Source organism: Erpetoichthys calabaricus, chromosome 12 (assembly GCF_900747795.2).
Source record: "Erpetoichthys calabaricus chromosome 12, fErpCal1.3, whole genome shotgun sequence".
Taxonomy (NCBI): Eukaryota; Metazoa; Chordata; class Cladistia; order Polypteriformes; family Polypteridae; genus Erpetoichthys; species Erpetoichthys calabaricus.
Genome location: NC_041405.2, coordinates 114,733,176 through 114,753,302, shown reverse-complemented (window position 1 = coordinate 114,753,302; position 20,127 = coordinate 114,733,176). Strand labels below are relative to the sequence as shown.

Genomic DNA, 20,127 nt, shown 5'->3' with positions numbered 1-20,127 from the left:
TTTGCCTTTTCTTTATATGACCTTTAAGATCCTCAAGCACATTCTCTGGCTTTGAGTCCATACTCAGATCATTCCTTGTATCTTCATTTGAGCTCCAATCGAGTATCTGACAGCACGTTTCCAGACAAACAGCTTCTTAGCAACAGCTTCGCCACAATCAAGATACTCTACCAACACAGACAAGTCACACTTCTATATCTCTGGCAAAAACACAAATGATCATCTGTGATACCTTTATATTCTATCATAGTCTCTTAAATACAAGTACAGCAACTTAGCTTTCAGTTCGGATCATGGATAATTAGAAGAGAAGAGCACAGTACCTCAATTCTTTTTCTTTCATTGACGTGTCATCAGATGGTAATTTCAACTTCGAAGTCTTCTGATGACAGTTTTCAGGCAAAAAATGTACAGTAGCCGTGTTTATCCAAAATTACCAAAGTTCTGCAATGTTCAGTTCACTTCTTGGAGTGATTCAGGAAACAGTGTGTGACATGTTTTCAAATAATTCCACAAACCAAATATCTCCGCTTTATAGGTTTTAATAAAATGTCAAAGCAATACAGTTCACACAAAAATAGAGAAAAAATTGCTATTAAAGAAAATGTATTGTTCAAGAAAAATTGTTTTTAATCTCGTTTTAATGGAGTTATTAATTGTGATTTTAACCTCCACTTCACCTTTGTTTTTTTATTGGATTATTTATTTTGATGGAGCACTGCAATTTTGAACACTTTTCTGGATTGTTTTTAATAAAAGTACACTTTTGCACCCTCCCCTTGCTTCATGTGGTGTCCTCATTTGTACAGCTCATCCCGGTCATGACCATCGACAGTGTCGGGTTCAAAAGGCTCCCAAATGAGAAGAGGGAGCTTGGAGCCGTACCCTCACCATCACACAGTGCTGTCCCGCAAATGTTACGATCTCACTAGTGTTGGAGCTCTACTCCCAAAAACTCACGTAATCTCATTCCTAGAATGCTTATTTTGCAGGCCACTGAATTAAACAGGATTTACTGTCATGTTCCTTGTCTTTTTTTATACTTCGGGACTAGGATGATGGCCTCACACAGTAATTTATAATTTAGAGAAGTCATTGGGTATTTTTTTAAGCCTTTCATTACTGGAACCTTCCTGTTGTTGTTAATTTCAATGATGGGAATTATACTGTGTATGCCTTTTCATTTGGGTTTGATCACAGCTGGTCTGTATGCAATTTCAAGGGAATAATTTAGTCATCTTGAAGAATTTTGTTATTTTGTGTAGTCAAATCAAAATGAGTGAGACTTTGGGGGTACTCTTTGGAATGTAATAAACATACAGTGTATATAAAAGTAGGAAGCTTTCCCGTTTTATTTATTTATAACATTGAATCGGAGTGCATTAATTTAGGATTTTTTTTTTGACATCGATCATCAGAAAAAGACTTCTTAATGACAAAGTGAAAACAGATCTCTGCAAATTCATCTAATTTAATTACAACAATAAAACACAAAATGACTGATTATGTAAGTATTCTCCCCTGTAATGCAACACATCTAAATGTTCACTTGTGTGGCCAATTGGCTTTTGAAGTCACATAATTACTTAATGGAGATCACCTATCTGGGGTCGCAAGTGCTTGTGGAGAGTCAGCACTATGGCCTAACCTACACAATGAAGACAAAAGAAACACTCCAAGCATCTCAATGAAAAGGTGATTGAAAAGCACAAGTCCGGAGATACAATATTAAAGTCACTGAATATCCTCAATCATTAAGAAATGGAAGGAGTATTGCACAGCTGTAAATTTGCCTAGAGTAGGCCATCCACAAAAACTGAGTGATTGGGCAAAAAAAAGACTAGTAAGGGAGGCCACCAAGAGATCTCTGATAACTCTGAAGTAGTTCATCAAGCTACAACGGAGCAGACAGAAGAGACCGTGCAGACAACAACTGTTGCACAAGTGCTCACCAGTACACATCCTTACAGGAGAGTGGCAAAGATAAAGCCACTGGTTAAACAAATAAATATATAAAGTCCTCACAGGTGGCGCAGTGGGTAGTGCTGCTGCTTTGCAGTAAGGAGACTGTGGAAGATTGTGGGTTCGCTTCCCGGTTCCTCCCTGTGTGGATAGCGCTTTGAGTACTGAGAAAAGCGCTATATAAATGTAATGAATTATTATTATTATTAAAGAGCAAAACACGGATGACATATCAGCTGGAGTTCAATCAAATTTTTATGGGGGACATTGTCAGCTGGTAGATGGCTTTATGGTCCCAATACTGGGTTGATTGGCCATCAGCCTAAATGCCATGTTTGGCATAAGGCAAATTTGCTCTTCAATTTAAAAAAACAATAAAAAAAATAAAAAAGAATGGTGACGATAGCATTACGGTGTGGGGGATGCTTCTCTGAAGCAGGACCTGGAAGGATTGTGAGGTTCGGGTGTAAAAGAAAGGCAGCAAAATATGGGAAAATCCTGGAGGAAAACTGCCAGAAACCTGCACTTTGTGAGAAGGCTTGTTTTCCAGTGTCATGCATGAACATCTGTGGATTTCCCTCCTTGCTCATCTGAAGCAGGTACTACCACCTCGAGTTAAGAGGTGGTGCTTGTACTAACCGTCTCTTCTTTTGTTCCCTCCACAGCACCAAGAAAATGCCTGGTGAGGACAGTTGACTCCATCCCTTCTTGTATCCTGTCTTTAAAGACCGCTGCTGCTGGAAGTAGCTGGTCAGTTGTGAACACACTGCACTGTAGAACGCAGCTCCCTATCACTTAAAAGACAACATAATCACTGCCACATGGCTTTCTTTAACAGTATTTGTTGTTTGTAGTGGCATGCATCATCGGCCCATTTTTTTGTTGTGACCGAATTAAACAAGTGATGACCAGGTTGGTGCTTCAGCATTTACCTGTGGGAATCTGCAGTGTTTTTATTTGACTATACCAGAGTCAAGAAGGTACAGTTGTGTTAAAAAAAGAATAAAGTGAAATATTTTTAATAGCTTTTATTTTCATATTCAAATGTAGTGGAAATGTTACAAATTCAATTCCAAATCAAAGCATTAACACATTTGATCAAGTCTGTGTTATTCTTTTATGGGAAACAAATAAAATATTAATTTCTCTTCAAACTCGGGTTCTCTTCAGGTTCCTGGGAATTTTTGGGTTTTGCTTCAGAAACTGAAGTTGGAGGTCAGGGGGTTGAGCTGGCCACTCCATTACCTCAATTATTTTTGTCTGGAATCAAGATGTTGCTCGCTTACTCATGCGTTTGGGGTCTTTGACCTGTTGGAAACACACATTTTAGGGCCATTTCTTCTTTGGCAAACAGCAACAATCTCTTCAAGTATTTTGATGTATTCAAACTTTAACATGTAGCAGTGCCACATAGGACATACCTATAAACAAATTAAACCCCCTATTTGTTGAATATTAACAAAACTGGCCATGCAGATTCCTGTTTGAAAATATGGGGTGCATGGATGCAGAGGGCTTTGTCGGCACCATACACATAAAACCGGAAGAGAAGGATGTGGTAGGACTGTTAGTTTAGTTAACTTTTCGATCAACCTCACCTTCAGTAGCGGCTAAACCTCTTTATCAACTGGAAGTTCGTAGTGGAGGATTGTGCATGGGCCCCAGATTTAAGGACTGGATTCTTTTTTCTCCAATACAGTTCAACAATACGTTTTGTGAAGAGGCAAACCTCAGAAGACCATTTATCTTCTGGACTCTAGTGGTAGGACTGTTTATCCGTGTTCCAGGAAGCAGTTAACTAAAGGAGCGTAATCCACCACATCTTTCTGTCCATTAACCAGTGATTGCACTTTAAGATCCACCTTCATCGCCTACCATAAAGACTATTTCCAGGACTGTAAATATCATTGAGGGGTGTTGTTGGTTTTGTACTTTTATCATCATCTTTCTTTGTTGTGTAATTATAATAAATAAGGAATATATTTGTTGCTGAATGTATTTAATCTATTTGGACTTTTTTCGGTTGTGTCACAAGTATTCGGGTATCAGGGTGGAAATACTGTAGGGCTTGGGTGTTGGCCTGATTCTAGCTGTCCCTCATTTTAAAAGCATAGTTGCAACCTCAATGCTCTCATAGAAGTCAGGGTTTGCTACATATGATCCCTGCTATATGATAAATGTGCTCAACATTGTAATATGAAAAACATCCCCATACCATGATTTCTCCCTGCTTTACTGTGACTTGAACTCAGTGCCCAGAGGTCATTTGATCTACACAGTCTTAGACCAGGAAATAACTCTTTTACTCTCATCAGTCCACACAATGTTACACCATTTCTCTTTGGATCAATCAATGTGTTCCTTATCTAATTTTTGCACATGCCATTTTTTTTCCCCCAACCGTTGTGCTTTACAGGGATTTCCTGCTGATAGCTTCGAACATGTCTTCTGACTGTAACAGTACTTCAGTACAGGTAATGCTGGATCAACTTTGATCTTTCTGGAGTTGATGATTGGCTGAATCTTTGCCATTTGGACTATATATTTGATCCATTTTAACATTAGTTGCTCATTTTCTTCAACGTTTCAGGTTCCTGCTGCCATTTTTGAAGCATTTGTGATCACTTTAGATGAGCATACTATAATTTGCTACACCTCTTTATCCGTTTTCCACTCTCTTATCAACTTACGTTGTTCCTGCAAATAATGTTTGGAATGACCCATTTTACTTTGCAATTCAGAAAGGAACCGATTTAAAAAAAAAAAAAAATGTGTGAAACATGCTCCCTTCTTCCTTAATAAATGATAATTAATGACCTGTTTTTTCACAGACTAAAGGAATTCTCTAATGAAACGCTGCTATTATTTTGAACATGAATGAGTTCAATTACTCAGAACAAGCAGTGTGCATGAAACGATGGCTGGGTCTGTCATTTTTCTATTACACTACTATGTGAATTATTTGCCATACAGAAATATCACTATTACTAATAACAGTGGTTCATCATGTTAGTGAAATTGAACGGATATATTTTTTTTTAATACAATGGTAGTTTTTGAAATAATATTCCCCATATTGGACATGAGATTTCTCTCAATATTACGTGGAGTACACGGTCTACTGTCAAGTTTGTACTGCTATGAAACATTCTTTGCAAAGACTGTCTAAGTATGTTATATGCGCTGGTAGCTATTGGATTAGTTCAGTTATTAGGAAAGCCGGGCAACATGTGAATAACAAGTACCGACTCTGTTACATTATCAGTTGGGAAATGAGTTACAGCAGGACCAGATTAGGACCCCCACAGAGTGTCACATGCATACAGTATCTCACAAAAGTGAGTACATCCCTCACATTTTTGTAAATATTTTATTATATCTTTTCATGAGACAACACTGAAGATATAACACTTTGATACAATGTAGTCAGTGTACAGCTTGTTTAACAGCGTAAAATTTCTGTCCCCTCAAAATAACTCAACACACAGCCATTAATGTCTAATCCGCTGGCAACAAAAGTGAGTACACTCTTAAGTGAAAAATGTCGAAATTGTGCCCAATTAGCCATTTTCCCTTCCCGGTGTCATGTGACTTGTTAGTGTTATAAGATCTCAGGTGTGAATGGGGAGCAGGTGAGTTAAATTTGGTGTTATCGCTCTCACACTCTCTCATACTGGTCACTGGAAGTTCAACATGGCACCTCCTGGCAAAGAACTCTCTGAGGATCTGAGAAAAAAAAAAAAAAAATTGTTGCTCTACATAAAGATAGCTTAGGCTATAAGAAGATTACCAACACCCTGAAACTGAGCTGCAGCACAGTGGCCAAGACCATACAGTGGTTTAACAGGACAGGTTCCACTCGGAACAGGCCTCGCCATGGTTAACGAAAGAAGTTGAGTGCACATGCTCAGCGTCATATCCAGAGGCTGTCTTTTGAAAATAGACGCATGAGTGCTGCCAGCATTCCTGCAGAGGTTGAATGGGTGGGGGGTCAGCCTGTCAGAGCTCAGACCATACGCCGTACACTGCATCAAATTGGTCTGCATGGCTGTCATCCGAGAAGGAAGCCTCTTCTAAAGATGATGCACAACAAAGCCCACAAGCAGTTCGCTCTAGACAAGCAGACTAAGGACATGGATTAATGGAACCATGTCCTGTGGTCTGATGAGACCAAGATAAACTTACTTGGTTCAGATGGTGTCAAGCGTGTGTGGCGGCAACCAGGTGAGGAGTACAAAGACAAGTGTGTCTTGCCTACAGTCAAGCATGGTGGTGGGAGTGTCATGGTTTGGGGCTGCATGAGTGCTGCTGGCACTGGGGAATCAATGCCAACATGTACTGTGACATACTGAAGCAGAGCATGATCCCCTCCCTTCGGAAACTGGGCCGCAGGGCAGTATTCCAACATGATAATGACCCCAAACACACCTCCAAGACAACCATTGCCTTGCTAAAGAAACTGATAGGGAAAAGGTGCTAGACTGGCCAAGCATGCCTCCAGACCTAAACTTAATTATTGAGCATCTGTGGGGCATCCTCAAACGGAAGGTGGACGAGCGCAAGGTCTCTAACAGCTATCAGTTCCGTGATGTCATCATGGAGGTGGAAGAGGATTCCAGTGGCAACCTGTGAAGCTCTAGTGAACTCCATGCACAAGAGAGTTAAGGCATTGCTGGAAAATAATGGTGGCCACACAAAATATTGACACTTTGGGCACAATTTGGACATTTTTCACTTACGGGTGTACTCACTTTTGTTGCCAGCGGTTTAGACATTAATGGCTGTGTGTTGAGTTATTTTGAGGGGACAGCAAATTTACACTTTTACAAGCTGTACACCGACTACTTTACATTGTATCAAAGTATCATATCTTTAGTGTTATCCCATGAAAAGATATAAAATATTTACAAAAATGTGAGGGGTGTACTCACTTTTGTGAGATACTTTATATTTTATCGCATATAAAAAATGAAATGAACCAGGGGATGGTCTTCCTTATAGATTTAAGCCAGTGGTCACTTATACATTACTGCATAAACATGTTGCATGGAAGAGTACATGGTAAAAATGGAAACAGAAAAATGCCAGCATTAATTTGCCAAGGCCCCAGGCATGCACCCAGATGGTAGATCCATCCAGGTGTTAGAGATAGTTGAATCATAACTCTTACCTTTTACCTTTCATCATCAATACTTTCTGTATAAGAGATTGATTTCTGGGCAGTTCCATATGCTTTTAGTGAATTACATTTATGACAACACTCCATTTGATATAATTTAGCTTAAACAATTCCAATTATTTTTTAATACATTTATATCAAGACATGCTTTTTTCCCTGTACTCTGTCCATTTAAATCAAAGGTGTCGGTATTTCCCAAACCTTGGTATGTCACAACTCAGTTTTTCATATGCCAGTGTGTTTGCAAACCACAGGAAGAGGTCCCCTCTTTGAATTTAGTGAAGGTAATGGATGTATTTACTCATTAAGCCATGAGGTTTTTGGGGGAGAGTGGATGGGCTTAGATTGTCCTACATGATCACCAGAGTGTCAAGACTGTTGATGCTTTTCCTCCTTGGTGAATTAAGCACAACTATCAGTGCAGGTTTGGTGAGGTTTTCCAGGACTGGCTTAGATGCACCTGAAATGCTGCTGCTGTGAATCGAGCATGATTATCGAAGTGGGTTTTAATCTAGGGTCGGCTGCAGCGCACAGGCTATGAAATGCTGTGGCAAATCAACATTTGGGAGAGGGCTGACAAGTTACTTGCTGGGGCAAAACAAAAATAAGGCTAGCTGTGAATTAAACAAGCATGGTATTGATCTTGTTCATTTGTTCACTGCAATAGCCCTCAACACCATACTACCTAGTCTGAGCTGGACCTGCAGATGGTACGGTACGGTCTCTGCTACACTGCAACTGACTCCCAAGTGAGTGCTTTTACAAAGTGTAGCATGCGGCCTGGGCTCTTGCCCGGCAGGGACGCCTCCAAGCTGGGAGGACTGGGGGAGCAATTACCTTCCCCGGGATAATAGATGGCAACCCCCGTGGGTTGCAGCAGTGCCTCAGACTCCTGCAGGGCTGCATGGGAGTTGGAGTGTGATGCAGCCCTGTTGGGATCCGCAGGCACAGCTAGGGGGTGCTGCAGCAGGAGCTGTTGAGCCCTTATGGGCAGTTCTTCCGCCACACCTGGAAGTGCTGCCGGAAATAAGTAATCAAGCACCTGGAGAACTTCCGGGTACATTATAAAAGGAGCAATCAGCCAATACTTGGGGAGCCAGAGTCAGGAGGAGGAGCGATGAAGCTTGACCTGAGGCGTGAAGAAGGAGAATGAAAAGGTGGAGAAAGAGACTTATGGTATTGTGCTGTGCTTGGACTGTGTCGTACTTGTGGGGAATGGGTTTCCCACAAGGGAAAAAGAAAATAAAATCAAGAGTGTGCATTGAGCTTGTGTCCCACGTGTCTGTGTCGGGTTCAGCTGGCGGTGCCAGCCTGGTGGAACACACATAAGCATGTTGGAATTTTAGGAGTTTGTAAGTGTTTTAGTTTAATGCTGTCAAACAAGTCAATATTTAATAGAGCTTACCTTTGTGGATCATAATATCAAACTACTGTGTACATATTTAGATTGACTTTATAATTGTTTCTTTAGACATACATGTTTAAAACACTTTGTTTCCAGGTACCTTCTATAAGATCCAACTGTAGAATATTTAAGATATAATCATGTATCTTATTTATAAAGGAGCTACAAAAGATATTGCTCATTTACAGGTAAGTTGGCATTTCTAGCACTATAACAGTCCAGTACAGAAACATTGCATGAATATTCATTGGGTTCAACAACCTGTGGTGTATACTGACACATACCTTAAATACAATATCAATCCTGACTACCTTTCTCTTCATTCTGTATACCTTGGCTATAAATGTAACACCAAATCCTATCATCTGCACAATTCTTCTGATGATTCTGCACTTACAGTGGTATTGATAAGTAACATGAGACAGGGTATAGGAGTCAGGTGGAGAACTTTGTTCCTTGGTGCAGAAAGAACTGAATGCAACTTAAAACCTGCAAAACCAAGGAGCTGGTGTTGGCTATTGACTTGAGCTGTACCAAAGGGTCTCTATATCTGGTCACTATTCAGGAAGTGAATGTAGAGGTGGTGCACCAGTACAAGTACTTGGGGGTCCATATAAATGACAGGCTGGTGTGTGAGCAGGTGTGTTTTCTTTAGTGGAAATTAGTACTTTTTATCTTAGCAATATTATTTTCACTGAAAAACAATGCAATTCATTAACAATATATGCCAAAAACATTACTGTACATGTTTAATGCTGGAATATCTTCTGTGATCCATACATCTACTTGTGGTTAAGGGACAATGTAGAACATGGGGGAAGCTTTTGGTATAAATGTTTAAAACAGTTTTCACAAATGTACAGAGGTTTACCTGAAATGAGTGTTAAACACAAGGTTTTGAAAAGGTTGAAGCTTTAACATTTAAAGTGGAGGTTGAGAAATGATTTAATGTTCTTGTTTCTTTTTATAAATGTATTTATAACAATTTAAACCTGATCACTTATTTTTCAATAGATAAACAACTTGTGCTTGCTTCATGTGCACATCCAAGTCAAGGCAGCCACGGTAGCCAACAGAACAATATCTTCAAGTCCAGAGTACCAACACTTTATGGCACAGCGGGTTTGGGTTTGGTTTATGTAATGAGTGTGAATATTGTACTTTTGTCAACAAGTAAAAACAGAGCCAGAAATTAGTGGGATAACTAGTCCTATTTTTCAATAACTCTAATACCAACCAAAAAAAGAGAAAAGCAAAAAAAAAAAAAATTGTATGCTCCTGGCATCACTCAAATTAAATGTCATCCTCTGAAGACTGAAAGACTCATGTCTTTGGACTGTCTCGTCTTCAGGGAAAAGTGTAGATGATAACAGTGGTTTCCAAGCGCACACTGGTGATTAATACACCAAGCAAAACCTCAATAAAACTGGGACTTCGTGAGTGGCCCAACTGCTTTTCTGTCTGTTGGCTATTTGCATAGTATATACAGTACACAAGATGATCTAGCAGCTTCAACTGGACAGATCACTTTCAAACGTGAACAAGGAAACTTTTGTGGAAATAAACATACTTTCACATTCAACACTTATTGCTTATTCTGGGATTCAGTGAATACATTTGTGTCTCAGAGTACAGTGGAACCTCGGTTCACAATCATAATTCGTTCTAAAACTCTGGTCGTAAACCGAAGCAATTACCCCATAGGATTGTATGTAAATACAATTAATCCGTTCCAGACCATACGAACTGTATACGTTTTTAAGCACAAATATAGTTAATTAAACCATAGAATGCACAGCGTAATAGTAAACTAAATGTAACAACATTGAATAACACTGAGAAAACCTTGAACAACAGAGAAAACTAACACTGCAATAGTTTGCGCTATAGAGCTACCAACCGCTGGCTGAATTTCCCATTGGGATTAATAAAGTATCTATCTATCTATCTATCTAAAAACACTTTTTTTTGTTTTTAATGAGTTTTAAGCACAGAGAAAAAAACGAACATTTGAAAAAATCCGTAATTTAATAAACCACCAAGAAAAGTAACATTGCAACAATGCACGCTACGAACCGATCGCTGTAAACAGAAGCCCAGTGCATTCTTTAACTGCCTTCCTATCTTATGCGTCCAGCCCCATCTCTCTCGCGCTGCCTGTGTGTGCGCGTGTCTCTCTCTCTTGCTGCCTGTGTGTGTGTGTGTGCGCGTCTCTCTCACTCGCTGCACAGGAAATGCACAGGAAGAGACTTAACATGTACAAACCGAAATGGAAACTGGCTTGTTCATATACCGAGTGTGTGGTTGTGAACCAAGGCAAAAGTTTGGCAAACTTTTTGGTCGTAAACCTATTTGTACACGTACCGAGACGTTCATGAACCAAGGTTCCACTGTACTTGGTTCTGAGTACACTGCTCCATCCTGTTTCAACATATTGCATTTCTGTACCTTGCAATGTTGCTTCTTGTGAACTTTTTTATATGTAAACCAATCTGCAATACAAGGCTAATTAACAAATGTGTAATACACATTTATTCTTCTTTTATGTGTGACAGCATAGCTCAGTATTTGCTAATCACTTAAAGTCTTCATCCACACAAATTGTTAACATCTGTCTCCCTTTTAACAGTTTTTTCCCTGTCTATATACAAAACACGCTCAGCTAAGACTGACTGCCAACATTCAGCTGATTCTGTATAAATAGTGTGCCACGCAATGAACTCTTATCTCATCCATGGTTGGGTTCAGCTTTGCATTCTACTGTACACAGAATAGATATTTATTAAACAAAAGCATGCAAACATCCTATAAACTGCGCTGGTAACACATAGAATTATTGTATGTATGTACAGTGGGGCAAAAAAGTATTTAGTCAGCCACCAATTGTGCAAGTTCTCCCACTTAAAAAGATGAGAGAGGCCTATAATTTTCATCATAGGTATACCTCAACTTTGAGAGACAAAATGAGAAAAAAAAATCCAGAAAATCACATTGTCTGATTTTAAAGAATTTAATTGCAAATTATGGTGGAAAATAAGTATTTGGTCACCTACAAACAAGCAAAATTTCTGGCTCTCACAGACCTGTAACTTCTTCCACTCGTTACCTGTATTAATGGCACCTGTTTGAACTCGTTATCAATATAAAAGACACCTGTCCACAACCTCAAACAGTCACACTCCCAAACTCCACTATGGCCAAGACCAAAGAGCTGTCAAAGGACACCAGAAACAAAATTGTAGACCTGCACCAGGCTGGGAAGACTGAATCTGCAATAGGTAAGCAGCTTGGTGTGAAGAAATCAACTGTGGGAGCAATTATTAGAAAATGGAAGACATACAAGACCACTGATAATCTCCCTCGATCTGGGGCTCCACGCAAGATCTCACCCCATGGGGTCAAAATGATCACAAGAACGGTGAGCAAAAATCCCAGAACCACACGGGGGGACCTAGTGAATGACCTGCAGAGAGCTGGGACCAAAGTAACAAAGGCTACCATCAGTAACACACTACGCCACCGGGGACCCAAATCCTGCAGTGCCAGACGTGTCTCCTTGCTTAAGCCAGTACATGTGCAGGCCCGTCTGAAGTTTGCTAGAGCATTTGGATGATCCAGAAGAGGATTGGGAGAATGTCATATGGTCAGATGAAAAAAACTCTACTCGTCGTGTTTGAATGCTGAGTTGCATCCAAAGAACACCATACCTACTGTAAAGCATGGGGGTGGAAACATCATGCTTTGGGGCTGTTTTTCTGCAAAGGGACCAGGACGACTGATGATCCGTGTAAAGGAAAGAATGAATGGGGCCATGTATCGTCAGATTTTGAGTGAAAACCTCCTTCCATCAGCAAGGGCATTGAAGATGAAATGTGGCTGGGTCTTTCAGCATGACAATGATCCCAAACACACCGCCCGGGTAATGAAAGAGTGGCTTCGTAAGAAGCATTTCAAGGTCCTGGAGTGGCCTAGCCAGTCTCCAGATCTCAACCCCACAGAAAATCTTTGGAGGAAGTTGAAAGTCCGTGTTGCCCAGCGACAGCCCCAAAACATCACTGCTCTAGAGGAGATCTGCATGGAGGAATGGGCCAAAATACCAGCAACAGTGTGTGAAAACCTTGTGAAGACTTACAGAAAACGTTTGACCTCTGTCATTGCCAACAAAGGGTCAATAACAAAGTATTGAGATAAACTTTTGTTATTGACCAAATACTTATTTTCCACCATAATTTGCAAATAAATTCTTCAAAAATCAGAAAATGTGATTTTCTGGATTTTTTTTCTCATTTTGTCTCTCATAGTTGAGGTATACCTATGATGAAAATTACAGGCCTCTCTCATCTTTTTAAGTGGGAGAACTTGCACAATTGGTGGCCGACTAAATACTTTTTTGCCCCACTGTATGTATGTGTGTATATTATATTATATAATATAAGTACTTCCTTGTTTATTTTTTAAATTCGTCAGGCTGCATCAAAGCAAATGTCTCCAGCAAAGGAAAGCCACAGGTTTTCAAATGTATACTCAAGTGCTGTCCATACATGAAAAAAGAATATGTTTTTGAATACATAACACTTATCAATCCAAAAAGGCAGCAAATTAAGTGAAAACGAAACAGCCACCAGGGAAAACTAAAAGTATGTAACTACAGAAAATAATAATGGAGTATTATTCTCAGATTTATTTAAATCCCCACTAGTGCTGGGCGGTATACCGGTTCATACCGAAAAACCGTTTATTTTTTTTATGATATGGATTTTTCTTATACTACAACACCAGTTTAAATTGCCTAAACGACGTTCGGAACGTGGCACAGCGGGAAACTGTTCAAGTGGGGACCTTTTTCCACTGCTACACCGCTAAACACAGATTTGTTGCACTAGGGCTCTTTTTCACTGCTACACCACCAAATAGTGGGCGGTAGCATAGGTATGCCGTGCGGTGAAAATGGTCAGAGGGCCAAAAAAAACCAGTCACGTCTGTCGCCTGGAGATGCTTTAGTTTTAAAAGGTCAGATGTGTAAATACTGTTTCTATACTACTGGATAATACTGCAAGCCAAGTTGTACTTGTTTTATTTGTTTTCAATACAGTGTAATGTACCTGGGTACTGTGTAATAGTGTGACAACATTTTGACTTTATTCTCGACATTTCCACTTTAATCTTGACGCTTATGACGAGAATATATTCTTTTGACTTTATTCTCATAATTTGTTATTAAAGTAGAACATCGTAAACTAAACTTCATCATAAAATGAATATTTAATTTACTAGATTTTCTCAAACCCCGTCATAAGTTATATAGCACATTAAATGCTTTATGTTAAGTGATTCGTTCAGAGATGGGCGCAACTCTGAATGGATGGCATAATTAAACATGTATAACGAAGATATTTTTAAAGTTCTGAACACTCCGTGGGCTAAGTTTATAACTAGTTTTAATTTCACAAAGACATTTATCGTGTGGTGATTGGTTATGTGGTGAAAGAAAAAGGAAGGATAGGAACTGGGGTTTTGGTAGCCTACGTCAGATAGAGACAGCATGCATGCAATAAAGATAGCCCGGTCAGAAGAACATGCATTGAATTCTGTGTTCGTGTCTCCGACCAGCAGATCACAAACCCAACATTTACACAATATTTAAGTTAAACCTGTGCGATAGCTATTCATACATCCAGTTTTTTGGAGCCTCGTCACACCTGCCATAAAGTTCTCTACACTGAACATACACCTGGGGACCCCTTACTGCGAGGGAGCAGCACTACCGCCTCAGCACTGTGCATGTGTAATACCTGCTTTAATGCATTTCATCATGAAAATGATATCAAGTATTTATCTTAGCATTCTAAATTTTCAGAAAGCAGGAATATCATGAAGTGAATGGATTCTGTATGGTGATCGCTGTCTTCTCTCAGTGCGGAGGAAGTCAGTTTAAGAAGCGTAGTGATTAACCACTGGGTCGGGGAACGTAACACAAAGCATTTAATGTGCTGCATTAATTTATGATGGGGTAAATTAAGTAATTGATTAAACACTGATTTTAGGAAGAAGTTTAGTTTACGACATTCTACTTTAATTATGAAGTAAACTATGAGAATAAAGTGGAAATGTTGACTTTGTTCTCGACATATAGTTTGTTTTTTTCTTCCCAGTATAGCTTAGCTTGAAGCAAGGTCCACATTAATGCATTTTGCCTAAATGATGGTTCAGCTGGTAAAGATGTCATCACCAAGTTGCACTTGTTGTATTTTATTTTAATCTGGTGAATACTGTGTAATGCACCTGGGCTTGAAGTCTTGAAGTAATAGTGCAACTATCAGTAATAATACTATTATTTATTTTATTGTTATTATTTATTAGTTTAAATATCATGCAGTTTAATGATGATAAAGTTGTTTAAAAAGTCACTTTAACGTGTCAGTGGACAGAGATTGTTAACATTAACAGAAAGTGTAGTTGGTTTACAAAAAATATTTACTATTTATTCCTTTTCTAAGACATATTCGGTGCAATACAATTTTTGACAAGCACTTCTGGATATTTTACTAAGTCTAAATGCCTCTTTGTATGGTTGAAAATATGTTGTCAAAATTATAGTTTGTTTTTGAAAATTTGTTCAATAAAAAGGTTCTATATTTTGACTGCATCTGTCATGCAATGTGATACCTTCTCCATTAGTGCCACCCCCTTGAAAACTATCACTTTATGGGGCAATGCAAAACTGTATTAATACTTGTGTGCACAAATTAAAATGTTTTTTTTGTACAATGTACAATACTCCTGACAGTGGAATAGGTTATTCTTAGCCAGTAATTGCAGTGGAAAATGTGGTTAACATCCACTCATGCATGGGGAAAAAAATACCGTTGAATACCGTGAAACCGGGATAATTTAGAAAAATACCGTGATATAGAATTTTGGTCATACCGCCCACCCCTAATCCCCACACAATGTATGTAACTGTCAAGCCTTTGAAGTAGGACAGTTTGGTCAATATAGTGTCAAAAGGTGGCACTTAAATCTTTCAGCATAATAGAAACACTATTTTCCATATCATAATATACTGAAAACAGCTGACAATCAGACTAAGGCTGGTATAATATCAAGACTAAAGCTGTAAAGCTATTGCTTTTAGAAGAGCTTCAGAAAGAAAGATCACGTGAAGTTATTCCACTGATGTACTACATAAAACACCTCAAATGTTTCACTTGGATATAAATACAGATTATTTCAAACAGATCTTTGTTTGAACAACAAATTCAATGTCACAACACTGTCACTAACCTTTGCACATGTGTAGATGTGTAGTAATGAAGAAACCCAAATACTCAAAAAACTTGGTATTTACAAATTATATACATTTATAACGGTGCTTTTAAAATAGCTTTCCAATTCAGTGCACACCACTGTTCAACAAGAAAATCGAGTTAACAAAAATAATAAAACAATAAAAAAGCAACTACATTAAAATGAACCTCCAACTCCCTGAAACATCTCAAACAGACAAACTGGGCCTGCCAGTCTGGGTGTACCAATTTCAGTTTTAAAAAAATTTATACTGATTTAATTTCAACTGTAACACCACTTCAATTTCAGTAAAAGCACTCTTAAAACACTACGCTGAGAAGAAACTTCAAGCCAGCACATGTTCTTTTATAGACTGTTTGAAGAAACTAACAAGACTCAGAGTCTTTGGCTCATATGCAATACAGTAGCCATGAAAATCTGACTACTTCATTAAACAAAAGAAAAATTAACCATTTCATACGAGTTTTGATGCAGACAAACTGTAGAATGGTAAAAGAAAATTGTACTTTTGCGAAAAATGATTTAAAAGATTTAAAAAGGAATCTGTTGTATAAATTAATAAAATCTTAAATGTCTAATGCCATTCCACCAAAAAAAGAAAATTTTATTTGGGGTGAGGATTTAGGTTTTAGTTATTTTACCACACAAATTAGTAAACATGTATTCAGGAGATTTACATCTCTCAGTGCATTAAAAGACTTGGCTGCTTGCATAACCACCGTATACAGTATTGTGATAAGACATCCCATGTGGGTTTGCTTATGGCAATCATCAATAAGAAAAAAATAAAATAAAATCAAAAAACAAAAAAATTAAACAACCACCATTTGGATCTGGTTTCTTACAAGTGCCCCAAACAAAATCAATACTATGTATTTTAATCAATGTAGTATCAAATTAAATTGCTGAATTCAATGACTATATAAAAGATTTGAACCAGAACAGTGCACAATGTAAAACAAAACAAAAAAACCCATTACAGCACAACCATGTAGGCTCTATTCAGAAATAACAGGGAAAGACAACATATAATGCAGTAATAAAATAAATAAATACCAAAAACTTGGCAAAGACATACTTACCTTTACCTCTTTCACGTGAAGTTGTACAACAATATTGGAAGTCTAAAAGGGATTGCTTAGAAACCAGCTTATGTGTGGATGGCTGAATTGTAAAGACCCTGGGCACAATCTTGTTCTGTTCAGAATTTCACTCTCCCTACCGTCCCTTTTGAAAACAAACACACTGTCTTAAAAGACAATTGGAGTTAAGCTATAAACAGCAGAACAACTGCTGATATCAAGATGGGAAACAAATTAATATATCTGACAGATTTTCATTTCAATTTCAGATTGAGAAACGCAGCTATAAAGGCAAGAAACAGAAAATTATAAACAGGGTGACCAGACAATCGGCAAAAACATGAAAAAGCTCAAGGAAGCACATATAAAAAAAAAAAAAAAAAAAAAAGAAAGAAAAAAGAAAAAAAAGATGCAACGGTCAGGAAAGAAGGTATGTTCAAGATGCAACTCATGGAGGTTTCCAATACACTGCGAAAGAAAATTCTTCTGTCCAGTTAGTTTGGCATGACAAGCTTTCACAGGACCTTATTAGGTATTTCAGAACAATTTACCTCTTCTAATTATACAGAAACCTGTTAATGTTGATCTTGTTTTATAGAATGTTTTACATCCAATCTTATGCATTTACTTAAGAATGCATTCTTATCACAAATATAAAGCAAGTCTTGCTGATGCATCCATGTGTTTGTGTTGTCTTAGATCCTCAGCACTCTACAAGCATCAAAATTCTTCACAAAGCACTGTCAGTTGTCTTAAGTCATTAATTGAGGAGGCCATTAAAATGGACTTTGAGAAATGCTGCAAATATCTGCAGTCAAAGAAACCTCACCATGACCCCCTTTCTGCTTTTAGCTCCAGTAACTGCGCTCGGCATGAGTGGAGTCTCTCTTAAAGGGGTTGAATAATTGAGTACAAAGGAAAAAAAAATCAGCATCTTTAAAGAGTGTTTAGACAACTTGAAAAGGTTCATCCAGAAAGAATCAGGCTGTCTCAGTGGTTTCCAGCTGTTTAAAATTAACGAGATGATCAGGCTTGATTCCTGTACTGTGATGTTCCCACATTTGCAAATACAGCTTCTCTAGGTCAATAGTGTACTGCTTAGTGTTGAAGAGTGGGCTGCAAATCCGCTGCTTCCATACCTTGGCACGAATCTTTTTTAGGCTAGAAAAGAAAAATAGACAAAAACATTGAGATAAAGACTGTGTTGCAGCTAGCAGTGTAAACTATTTTTTTTCCAAATTATTTTAATATCTTATTACTTACTATTCCATATCTGTTCCAAGTTTCACAGCCACATCTTCATACTCTTGTCTATTTTGGGCAATAAGTTCTATGCATCCCAAGCAGGTTAGCTGAGAAGCTGCGACACGTGATGCAAGTGTTTCTCCTTCAAGAAAACGATAAAAAAGGAAAATTTTACTTATCAAAGCCAATTAAATAAAAATATTGTACAATTTTATTAATTTTAAAACAAACATTTTACAAAGCATTTTTCATTCCTTTTGTTATAAATTGGAGCACTACCACTTACTAGCCCAGTACATGATAAGAAGAAAATTCATTTACTAAAAAAAAAAACAAAAAAAACACAAATGAAAAACCAATGTAAACAAAGTATATATCTACTACTTAATGTGTATGATAATAGAAAAGAGCATCTGAACAATGAATGGATGAATAGCAATATACATATACCACCTTAAAATTCACTGGAAATAATACTTAATAGGACTGTTACTTCCATTTAGAGATTTTTTTTGCAATATTAGTTGGAATGGATGCAACTGCTGAGGGGGGAAAAAAAAAAACACATTCAAAAGAGAATGCATGCAAAAGCTACAGTATGTCACCCTCATATTTTTACAAATTTTTCTTGTAGCCATGTTATTTACTGCATTTGGATGAAATGGTAGCTACTGGTAATAGGCTATAAGGTTGTGTCACGCAGCAGTGAATATTCCCTTCCTTTTATTCAAGTGAATTTCACCTTACGGCTTGCATTACTGCGAGCTTAACAGTGACTTTTTCAACATAGTTCTTAATAATTAATTGCACTCTGCAAGATATCTGTGAAATTTTAATCGGCATGATTCTGGCACTATACAGATTTGTAGTATCGTACCTTTAATTTTCTATGAAAAGTCAAATTATAGCAAGGAGTTAAAAAAAATTGTCTCTGCACTGTCACGGGCACCTTTACAAAGAGGATGATGAGTATAGAGTACATGGTAAAAACTGGTTTATAATATAATTTTCACATATTTTTTTCATGGTATTTACTTTTATGCAAGCCTAACTAGAAGCGTTTTTTCATCTGCTGTTATTATTGTCATTCAGTGTGTTTTTGTTTGAGCGATATTTGCTGAACTAAATTGCTTATCCATTGCAAGTGACCAAATACGTTGGTGCAGTAGCCAGCAGACTATACCAGGTATTCTTTAAAATTCTACGTAAGAATTTATATCACATTTTTATAGTACTAGGGTGTTGTACCGTGTTAGCCATTATGAATGTAGTGAAAAGTCAAGCAAAATGACACCTTTTATTGGCTAACTAAAAAGATTACAATATGCAAGCAGTCAAGGCAACTCGGGCCCCTTCTTCAGGCAAGATGTAATCACATCTAACATCAGATTACATCTTGCCTGAAGAAGAGGCCTGAGTTGACTAGAAAGCTTGCATATTGTAATCTTTTTAGTTATCACATTTTTAAAAAGTTAGACACTTACAGTAATAACAATATACCGAAGAATTTACACCTGACAAAAAAATACTTTTTTTTTTTTTTTTAAATTCAAATACCATAATCTAGTGGATATGACCACATAATCAGTCAGGTGCTGGGAAAAGAAAAAACCTAAAACAAACAAAAACAAACAAACAAACAAACCTGTACTGAGAATCTTTGGAAAGGGTGGTCTCAACTGAAGTGCCAAATGAACCATGGAAGTGTTCACATTTGGTATGAATGTGACCCAATACTTGAATGATGTAACCATATGAAATACTGTGCGCATTGTGAAATATATTTCTTTCACCTGTGATCGGGTAGATCAAACTGACTACCTACAGAGTTGACAAGAAATGAATGTCCATTATGACCAATGATTAAACCCTCTGATTGGCACAGATGGGGCACCCTCTCAATGTATGTGCAGTTCTGGCTAGTGCTGGGCGGTGTACCGGTTCAT

At 37.9% G+C, this 20,127-nt stretch overlaps 2 protein-coding genes across 3 annotated transcripts in view; both read right to left on the bottom strand.

Annotated features, from left to right (window-relative positions):
• gcna (germ cell nuclear acidic peptidase) overlaps positions 1 to 20,127 on the bottom strand; it is an 816,449-nt gene that overhangs the window by 30,530 nt on the left and 765,792 nt on the right. The window contains exon 2 of the mRNA XM_051934817.1: positions 15,839 to 16,772. The gene's annotated coding sequence lies outside the window, so the exon portion shown is untranslated. The remainder of the gene's footprint in view (positions 1 to 15,838; positions 16,773 to 20,127) is intronic.
• Positions 16,433 to 20,127, bottom strand: part of ogt.1 (O-linked N-acetylglucosamine (GlcNAc) transferase, tandem duplicate 1) — a 51,167-nt gene continuing 47,472 nt past the window's right edge. For both annotated transcript variants that reach the window (XM_028816032.2, XM_028816033.2), the window contains exons 21-22: positions 18,200 to 18,323; positions 16,433 to 18,097 (exon numbers count right to left, since the gene is read on the bottom strand). In XM_028816032.2, coding sequence (XP_028671865.1) covers positions 17,917 to 18,097; positions 18,200 to 18,323 — 305 coding nt within the window. In that variant the 3' untranslated portion in view covers positions 16,433 to 17,916. The remainder of the gene's footprint in view (positions 18,098 to 18,199; positions 18,324 to 20,127) is intronic.